Consider the following 10,979-nt stretch of genomic DNA (forward strand, 5'->3'; position numbering starts at 1 on the left):
AGGGGCGGGGCCAGAGAGGTGCGAACCCTTAAACCCGCAGCCTGTGCTGTCTCAGAGATGCGCAGAGGGTCATCCTGGACACGGCAGCGCCCCAGCCTCTTCTTCAGTGTCTTGAAACCTTCAGTAATTGTGAGCTAAATAAGCCATTCCTTCCCTCATTTTGAGTGTCCAGCAATGAGAACAGAGTCCCTAAGACAATAACTAACCTGATACACCTCTGTGGCGAGTGAAATGAGTATCAGAAGATATAGCCAAGACAATTTATCAGTTAGAAGGGTTACATTTTATCAATCTTTCCATATACATTATATTTTAAAGACAAATAATCTGAAAAGATTGCCAATCTTTGTCACTATTTCTTAAAATAGAATTAATGTATTAAATAATAGGTTTTAAGTTTAAGAAGAGCTGGATCCTCTTAAGTTTACAAATTTCACTAAACTGAATTTAAAGTGTTGAACAAAACTAATTTCCGTGAAGTCTAACTTTCATATACATTTTTGTTAGTTGGCTAGTGTTAAATGGAAATGAAATGTATTAAGATATATTTTTTTATTATTTTTGGTGTTTCAATTACTATTTTAATTAAATAGAACTCAAGCAATCCTAATACTCATAAAAACACATTCCTAGCCCACACTCTAAAAAGAATCACATTTAAAGATACATGGGTAAGTGATCACTTCACTTTTAGCTCCTGCGGGAAGTGAGCACAGTGCCAGGAGGTCGTGGTGTCTGCCCCTTCTCACAGAGCAGCTGTGGAGTGGCGCGTCCTGCTTTACTTTCCGGGATCCCCGAAGTAGGGCAAGAATCTCACTCCCTTAAATGATGGAAACGCTCATCCAAAGCATCCTGTCACTCAGTTCCTTCCCTCCTTTGAGGCTTCATGATGAGCAACATAGTTCTCCCACGCTGAGCCTATTAAAAACTAAAATAATTCTCTAAAAAACTCTTTTGTTTTGTTTTATTTTGTTTTCTTCAGGGATAGGGTAAGGGAGATGGAAGCTGCTGCCACTCCTATGTGGGCATTCCAAAAGAAGTCATCTGATTTAGAGAACATATATTTTTAAAGCAGATTTGACTAACAGTATCTTATGTATGGTTATATTAAAATTACTCTGTATCTCTACTAATGGGAAAGATGAGGGACATACAGTCAAGAAAATGAAAGGGAAGAAAAAATGGTTATGAAATGTGTATAGTGATAAAAGGAAGTTAGCCTTAGATTAACTGCAAGAGTAGGTTACAAGATTGATCCGTGGTAATTACTAATGGCTTTAATATGCCACCGAGGAAACTGAGAGAACAGAGTGAGCCAACTACTGCTTCCAACACTTAATTCCAAGTATTTTCTGTAAGAATTTATGAGATATTCTGTCACCGCAAACTCCTTGGGAAATAAGAAAAATTTGTGATTCTGTTTAGTGGAATAAATTTGATCTTTTAACAGAGATCTTTTTCGGGGAGGAGTTTGATTTCTTACTGGAAAAGAAAAACCCTCCAAATTTAAAATTTATACTTTGCTAAAAGACTTTAAATTATTCTCTGCAAATCACCTTCCCAAAAATTATAAAGCACCTAAATGGATACAATAAAAGGTACACAGCCGAAGTATCTCATACGACTAACATATTTTATTAGATAACCAAATATTAACTGTAGTCTTCTCAAAGCTTCTTTTGTTCATGTGCTGGTCTACTTTCATCATATACTTGATTCAGTTCTCTTCTTGACAGGTCACAGTATCATAATAAATAATTTATAAGAGATTGCTTTGGGTGGGCCAGATAGCTAATATTTTAATAAATGATTAGTCAAGAAGGAGAATGTGAAAATGTTTCAAATAGTATTCTTATAAATTTACTTATCTATAATTTAAGTAAGTTAACAATCTGTACTTGTAATTACTTTTTGTGCATCAGTATTAAAGGGTAGATCCATCTGTTTTTTTAAAAAAATATCCTATTAAATGCTAAGAATAAAATTAAGCTGAATAAACACCTATTCCAGTTGAAGGCATTTAATATCTCTTCTTAACACAGTTTTCTAATGTTCAGAACTCTCATGAGGGTGAAATTTTAATTTAAAAATGGTTATTCTTTAAATGAAGCCAAATTTAGAAAGTAGTGAAAATGACTGATAACCTTTGCAGATTAATTTAAAATATGGTCCTTAAAGCAAAATGAACATTAAACCAAAGTAAACAGCACCACTTGCAGTTTCATATTCTTTGGGCTCTAAATCCCAGAATATTACATTTAAGCAGGGAGCCTTTAAAACATCTTTTCTATTGCACCACAGCGAGACATGACAGAAAATATAAACTTTTATTTTCATCAAAGTAAAGTTTAGGTATAGTTAGGCCTATGTACTTGCTTATTCAGAATAGGACCTAAAGATACCTGATGAAGCATTTCTTATATAATATTAGGAAAGTACTATAGTTTTATAATGCTACATATGTACATGGGCTACACAGTTATCAACTGCTTAGTGTAAGGGAAATATCCTAGGAAAGATACACTTAGACAAATTCATTATTTTGCGAATACTATATGGATTATTCTTTCAGGGCCAGGGAGATAGCTCGGTAGAATAAGCGCCTGCCTAGCAAGCTCAGGGTCCTGAGTTCAATCCCCAGTACCATAAACAAACAAACAAATAAATAAATAAATAAATAAAATAAAAACAGAATATACCTTCAGAAATCTACATGACAGCTCAATTATTTGACCTAGTCTCTGGTTAAAGTAAGACTTCTGCGGTGGCTGCCGATGGCGGCACATCATGGCATGCCATTTTACAGTCATTTTTTTAAATGAGCAGAAAGATTACACTCTAAAATAATAACCATGTAGTGAAGTTAATATGCAAACAAGCAACACAGTCATCATCATTATGATGAAGTCCATTGTTTTATGGGCCATATTCTTATCCCACCAGAGAACTGTGCATTTGTTTACGTCAACAGCACAGCATACAAATGGAGAATTCCCATGCCATGGTGTTCTGACGCTTCTGGTGCCTTCAGCGGCAGCCATTGTCCAGCCCGATTGTAATACCATGAGAGCACTGTTCAACCTGCAGGCCTTCAGTGACCAAAATGACACTCCATATATATGTAAATAAACAGCTATTAATCCAGTAATAATAATCCCCTGTAGAAAATTAAAATCAAGTGATATGGGATTGGGAGATACTTTTGATAGTAGTAGACAAGAAGGACCTCTCTAAGGAGACGTTTAATCTGAGACCTGAATGCCAAGAGTCAGCCTTGCCAAGTCATCCCTCACAGCTTTCTTCCTCACTCCCTGCATGAGCATTCAAGCACAAGCCCCTAAGGAATGTACTTGACATCTTCGAAGAGTTGAAAAAGAATCAAGGAGACAGACATGAGTGTGTACAGAGCGCTACGAGACACACATATGTTGGAAACCAGAAATCATATTAAATTGAGTTTATAGAATAACGAGGATTTGAATTTCAGATTAAATGTGATGGAATTTCTTTAGGTAGATTAAAGGGGGAAAATGTGTGAAGGCTTAATCGCTGAAAAGGTTTATGTCTTTCGGTTGTGTGGGAAGCAGACCAAGGCAAGGAAATGGGGAAACAGAGGCTCTTAGAAGATGGTCCAGAGTCTAAGCCACAGAGACAATGAGAGGAATAGGCATAGAGCAGCAAGATCTGGACGCACACAGACAGCGCTGGCTGGTGAGAGAAACGAGGATCAAGGGTAGCGCTGAGATTCTAAAACAAGTACATGAAACACTATGATGTTGGTAAAAACTGCACTATAACAAGCTGTAAAACAGATTTATTTAAATTCTATATTATCTGTTTAGACATCCTATTTTTTTCTGAAAACTATTTCCTATGTTTTCATTCATGAACCATCACATATTGCTTAAATTCTTGAACAAATGAGTCAGTTAGTGTGTCTGTACACAAGTGATATAGTCTGCAGTTTTGCGAAGACACAGCCAGGGTGTGTTCCCACATACACAGATCTACGAGGCCACAGTGGCGTAGAGCGGATCCTTCCATTGACTGAACTGTAATGATACAACTAAAAGGAGACTATATAAAAAGTGTAAGAAAAGATGGTGTTGTATGATGAAATTTTTGAATGATGTACTGTTTCCTCCCCCAGGAAGGAACAAAGATTTTTCCTAGCCATATTTGAGTGAGAAGTCCAAGCAGACCTGCAGGGACATTTACTTCAAAGTGGTATATCCCCATGAAATTTTTACAGTGAAAGCTGAAACCTTAATTTATCCGCTTCATACTCATCTCAAAACGAAGACATGGAATCCAGCTCCGACACCGCATCGAGTATGCCCACACATACATCCTTTTAAATATGTTATAAAGCGAACAGTATTCTTGCCACCACTATTTTATTCCACCCCTCTTCTCTCTGCAGAGTTCAACAGCATATTCATCCTGTCAGAGGTACGCCTTCCCCACGGGCATCAGAGCTTTCCCTGGGTATTCATGTCCAGAAATGATATGTTTTATCTCAGAGATTAAAGAAAGTGCTGTTTTAAGAATCATCCAGCTAGTTACTGCCTGGAAACTCTCAACCAGAGATGAGAGCAGCTACCATAGAGCTCTTCCACTAGCACACTGTTTGTGGCTCCATATGGATGTCTTTTCTATCCCTTTCTTCCTGTATCATATATTTTCCATCTATGCTTCTAAAGAAAGCTGCTCCAAAGGAAAAATGCTCATTATGAATACACAGAATTAATTTACCAACTGGTAGGGCTGTTTCTAAGTGAGGGAACAGATTTTAGTTGAATCCCTTTTTAATGTTTGCTAGGTTGTACATCTGTCCACTATCTATGCTTGTGTTCCTACTCTACACCCACCGATACAAGGGCAAATAGTCAGTCCTTTTATTCCACCATGATCTGAAGGATCACTTTGCCTAATAGTATAACTGAACAACAACAACACACACACAAAAAAAAAACTTATGTAGCTTCCCAATGCTTCCAAATTTTTTGTTTCTGGATAATTACCCTAGTAAATTCCTGTTATAAAAAGCTGCCTACTTATAGTTTAGCTATACATTTTCTATGAAGCACAGAAATAGTTTTTCTTTTATCATAATGAGTGCTCATTAGCTTCCAAAATATTGGTAATCACAATACAAATATGTGAAATATATGTCCTTGTAATAAAGTTGGCTCTATAGTCATCATGGTTGCTTAGTTATATCATGATATAAGTTTAAAAGCAAATTGAAAATATCATTTAAAGATATTCTTAAACTGTTTTAAAATTATGATACTATTCATGCATATATGAATTATTTTGATAAATTGAAGGTAAAGTACTAATGACCCTAAAGTAATTGTATTTATTTTGTGTATACAGGCTAAGTACTTAGACGAGACAACAGATGGATTAGAAATGTTCATTAAAGTTAAAAAGGCTATGCTCCATGACTCAGCTGGCCTCTCTGTCATGGGAAGCGAGTTAGCTGCAGTGAAGAATCGGCACCGAGGGGGGAAAGAGAACATGTGTTTTAGCCCGAGTCTGAACGAGACACGAGTGGATCTGAGCAGTGAAGCTCGGAAGCTTGGCTTGCAGCAACAGTCAGTCTGTGTATCCGCATGGATTGATTTTTGTACCTCAGTATTTTTTGACATTTACTATTAATAAAATCTGAGTGAATGATATGAGAGTCCTCTTGTCTTTAAAGCTCAAAGGGCACAGTTAATAGTTTAATACTATTCGTGAGACCAAACACACATAGATGAATCTAGTAATCATATTCTGTTGCTGTTGAAATGTTTTAACGTCTATAAATCATTACTTTTACAATTGTTCTTGTCAAGTAACACCAAAATATTATTGAGGGAATATTTGTGGCAGCAAATTGAATGCAACTCTTCAGGAAGAGCTGGAGTTGCAATGTCCTTTCTATAAAGACGTTAGTAATATTATAACGTTAGTTAGATTCACTGTGTATCTACATACTTCGTATTGGGGTGCATACATTCACTTGTGCCATTTGTCATTTATTTGTGAAGAAACTGAAGCTCTATCACAGTTTTTTGAAATTTTAAACAGACAACGCTTACAAACTGATCATCTACATGGTTGTGTGACTGAAACAGCTTCTTCTATTTTGTGTTATAATTATTTGAGTCCGTAATTTCTATTGCATATTAAACTATAGTCTTCTTGAAATCCATTCCCTTGCCTCATAGGGTCTGAATTCAAGATAAAGACTAAATATCTATTTGTCTAATCAATGAATTGTTCTCTTGATCAAATATCCCATGGGAACAAAACATTGCAAGGCAATTAAATAATGGACCAATCTAAACATATATGACATAATAACAGTGATAGCTAGAAACTTCAATATTTTTATAGATATGCAAAGTACAAGAAATGACTATTTTATATGAATTAAGTAGTATAAATATGGCTACTAAGTTAATAGTTTAATTTTCCTTTCATGAGATTATTCATGTAAGTGTCCATTTCTAGCAAACCCTGCACAAGGTAAATATTACATAGCTAAAATTGTTGACCTTACAGTTGTTTATACGCTGTCTTTTATTACTTCTTTCATTGATGGTGAATTTTAGACTAGCAGTTTTATTCCACCATTGGTGGTTCTGATGCTAAGATATCAAAGGAGTATTTAGGAAGGGGAAAATTCCTACATGGTAAATAATGAAAAGAATCAGCGCTAATAAAAAGTAAATGTGGCAATATTTAAATCATGCATTTCTACTCCCACCCAGAGAATACAATGTCACCCCAAGGAGGACATCCGGATGACAGATGACTTCACATGGAGTCCTCAGACTTCTGCTCAGTGGAGCCCCAGTGGAACCTGGGCAACTGTAGTGGACCAGCCATGCGTCTCAGGTCATGACAACCCCTCTATGCTCCTGCTATATTAAATGATCACTGCTAATGTAAAATCAACATTGGGGTAAAAGATGAAAGGGTAAAGTTCTCCCAAATGATCACTTCTCACTCCAATCCAAAACGCTTACAGCATTCATTATAGATTGAAATGCCACTCAGATTCCATCACTTAGTGTGGCTTTGGAACAGTCGAACCATTAACAGAAGAGAGTAGCTTTTATATTTATACAACCAGTGACTAATGAATTATGCTCAGTGTGCAAAGGGGAACAAGAACTTGAGTTGGTAATGAACCCAATTGGAGCCCTTTTTAAACACAGTGCAATATGGTTTCCCTGTTTCACCGAGCCTCTCATTACGGTGTCAATAATCCTAGGTAAACTACTGTTGGACTTCACAGCATTTATCTAGCAGCATGAATAGCATTAATCTATGGGGTGCTTTTGATGAATTGCAGTCCAGAAAGCAAAGCCAAAAATGACTTCTTACAAAGTGCTTAGAGAAGTGTTTATTAGAAATACGTCAACTGCCAGCTACCGAAGGGTAGCTTGGCTACTTAGGGGGCCGTGCTGTGGACTAGCTTGCCAGCACTGGGATAGGATATGAAGTTCTCACTGGACTTACTTTAAAAAGAAACAAGTAACATACTTTTCCTTTGAGCCTATTATTTCTTCCGGAAATTTCTTTCTAACTTTCTGTATTTTTATATTGTATTGCTTTCAGTGTAACGTGACATGCTATGCTCCATACTCCTAGGGCTGGCGAGATAGCTCAGTGGCATAATTGCCTGCCTGGCAGATGCGAGGTCCCAAGTTTGATCCCTGATAACACACACACACACACACACACACACACACACACACACACACATCATATCCCTAGATTATCAGAGACTATGAGGTGAAAACAAAAAACAAACAAACAAAAAAACTCTTACAAACTTTAGAGTGAATCCATCAGGCTTATGCGCCCACAGCTTCTAAATACCCAGGAGACCTAAAACAGAGGTTGCCCTTGGCTCCAGCAGGAAGAATTGCTTGCCATCTTCCCCCACCTAGTGGTTATTACATTCTCTGTGGCAGGAAGGACGGCAGGGATCGTCTGCACAGACTTACTAGAATAATTCCATTTTGTCATTCTAATTCTATTAGGTTAATCCTTTCCAAAGCTGATCTTTGTACCATTCTAAAATTAAGCTCGGCTCTACTGTTTTCCAGAGGTTTATATGCGGAGAGCAAGATTCCCTGATTGTCCTTATTTGCCAACTATAGAAACACTCTCTGAAAACTGTAAGGATTTTGCAAGCGTGATATAAACATCAGAATATTAGACATTTACTTCGTACCTTTTCTCCACTATTTGGCTACATCATAGCAAGATAAAGACTTTCAAAATATGTTATATTAATTTCTTCTGAAATTAAATATCTTTGTGAAGATTTAGGATTGGCTATCTAAATTTTTTTTTAGAAAAGTATCAAACTGATCCGTGACTCTGACAGTATTCTATTAGATTTGTGGAAAGATAGCAAAGAATGGAGTTTTTATGATTGCTGGGATGCAGTGAATTTATCGTAGCACTTTGTTTCGTACACTACTGCTTATATGATTGGAATAATACATAGAATAAAATAATACCCAAAAGGAAAGTTTCTTCTGTGAAACACGTGAAGGAATTGTTAGTCTCTCACAAGTTACCTTGTCGATTCATAACGTAACCTCACATAAAAGGCGAGAAAACCCGCATTTGAAAATCTTGTCTAATTTTATTTATCGCAGAATTTATCAGTCTCATAAGACTGAGCTTCATCTAGCAGGACGTTAAAGCTGTATTATGACTAACTCCTGGGAGGTCTAAAGGTTGACAGAAATGGTCGTTCCTTTCACTCATGGATATTGATAATTCTCATTTTGTTATAGGTAAACAGATTGTGAAATAAATGCTATCAAGAAGAGTATCTACAGAAATTCAAAATCATTATTTATAAAAAATTAATTATTGATATTCTATACATAGCTCTGTCTTTGCTGTTTTCAGTGACAAGCTACGTTTCTTGTAGCTAGTTATAGCATGAAGTATATTTTTATAATACAATTGAAATTATCTTAAAAGTAATAGTTTTTATGATTTAAGGTTATAATTAAAATATTTATTAATAAAATCTGAAGGCAATGATTAATACAATTAACCTACCACCACTAAAAATGAAATAAAAATATTTCTGAGAAGTTTTCAAAAAATATTTGTATAATAAATGTGATTTTATTTAATTACTGGGTCTTGGAACACTAAATAAAAAATTGGGAGATATATTTATGAGAAGTACTTCCTTTTTTTCCTTTTTATTTTTTTAGTACCAAGGATAAAACTCAGGACCTTGTGTTCAGTAGGCAGGTGCATATGCCGCTGAACTATCTCTCTGGCCCTATCAAAACAACTTCTTAAAAGCAATTTTTAAAACCTTTTAATTTTGCTTACTGTTATAAGGATTTTGACAAATTTCGACCACCTTTCTGGTCATTGTTTCTTTCACGTCCACGGCTTTCCAAAAAGCACTCACCGTGCACAATGAGCACGTACTCTGCGCTGCTTTGGCCAATGGTGTTGGTAGCTTCGCATCGATAGGTGCCGTTGTCCGTCTTGTTCAGGAAAAGAATGTTCAATTCTCTACCGCTCACAACCATTCGATCAGGGTCTGGTAATTCTCCACCGTCTTTTGTCCACAAGACAGGTTCTGGCCTAAGGGATGCAAGCATACATTTAGATAGGAAAAAGTAAATATTACACATTTTATGAATCAAATGAATCAGGCCACTTAGACACGTGTATCAAGCATTTATGCATAACGGTATGCTGACTGTTATAGGTCACAAAAGGACCACTCTCCACTCACTCAAAGGACTTAGAAGTATGGCAAATACAATATAACCTTTTAAAAAATTTATCAGTACATATTTACGGTATGTGATGACACATATGCATCTTCATTCTTCTTGGTTCCCTCCCCTTTCACCTCTCTCCCCACCCACCATCTAGAGTAGACACCACTAGCACTAAGGAACTCCTTGCGGCAGTCACTGCAGATACCCCGCTGACCCAGAGTCCTTCTGCTAATGGCTCCCACTTACACGGAAGGGCTTGAGATGGACTAGTATACCAAGTCTACTGTAGAGCTAACAGAAATTTCATCTTTATTTTTGGGGCTATCGTGCCACACAGCTTTTCCTTAAACTACTTGACCTTTTTATTTCTCTCACTTTCTCATTCTCTGGTAGAATACTTTTGAATTTTTATTTTAATAAAATAGAAGCACACACTGCATAACAGAGTTATAGTCAGCGAAGGATCACACACACCGCAGGGACCTCATACAATAATATTTCCTAGCAATGGCATGAGTACCTTTAAATGGACATGAACACTATGATGTACATAAAACAAAGATGCTGCCTGAAGTGCCTATTTCCAAAACTCTCTTCATGGCTAAGTTAGCCAAGGTTATACTTGAGCAAAGCAGTCCACTTTCTTGGCTGCTTTTAGGGTAGAAAGGACAAGATAACTGTATGTTCTCATCTCCAAAGTTTTAGCTTTTAATAATCATAAATAATATCATTAAGAATGGTTACCTCCTAGACCATGTTTTAATATGTGCTTATGATTGTAGCTTTGCATATATTTCTATAATTCCATAAAAGCATTTCCAAGAATGCTGTAACATGCTTCCTCACTGCAGTGGAAGACAGAAGATTAGAGATGTCCTCAAACCCTGGGCTGACTCCACAGCCCTTAGTTCAACCACTGCCTGTTGTTTTTCAACATGATGACTTTTTTTATTTCGATGCAAATATTTTCTACTTTAAACTTAGTTTTTTAGGGCAGGCCAAATATCTCAGCAGATTAAAGTGCATGCAAGAAGGTGCAGTGGCTGGGGGCTCAATCTCCAGACCTGCTGTGCTGGCCCTGCCCCTGGGGCACGGTGAGAGGGCAATTGAGCCTGGGTGTGGTGGCACACACCTGTAATCCCAGCTCTTGGGAGGTTGTAAACAGGTGGATTACTACGAGTCCAATCCAGTTGTTAGACC

General features: G+C 36.7%; 1 protein-coding gene across 1 annotated transcript in view; it reads right to left on the reverse strand.

The window, feature by feature from the left end:
- Cadm2 (cell adhesion molecule 2) overlaps nt 1–10,979 on the reverse strand; it is a 241,885-nt gene that overhangs the window by 76,579 nt on the left and 154,327 nt on the right. The window contains exon 6 of the mRNA XM_023719232.1: nt 9,458–9,636. Within this exon, the coding sequence (XP_023575000.1) occupies nt 9,458–9,636 (179 nt within the window). The remainder of the gene's footprint in view (nt 1–9,457; nt 9,637–10,979) is intronic.

The sequence above is a fragment of the Octodon degus genome, unplaced genomic scaffold (genome assembly GCF_000260255.1).
Source record: "Octodon degus isolate 3935 unplaced genomic scaffold, OctDeg1.0 scaffold00066, whole genome shotgun sequence".
In the NCBI taxonomy this organism is placed as follows: Eukaryota; Metazoa; Chordata; class Mammalia; order Rodentia; family Octodontidae; genus Octodon; species Octodon degus.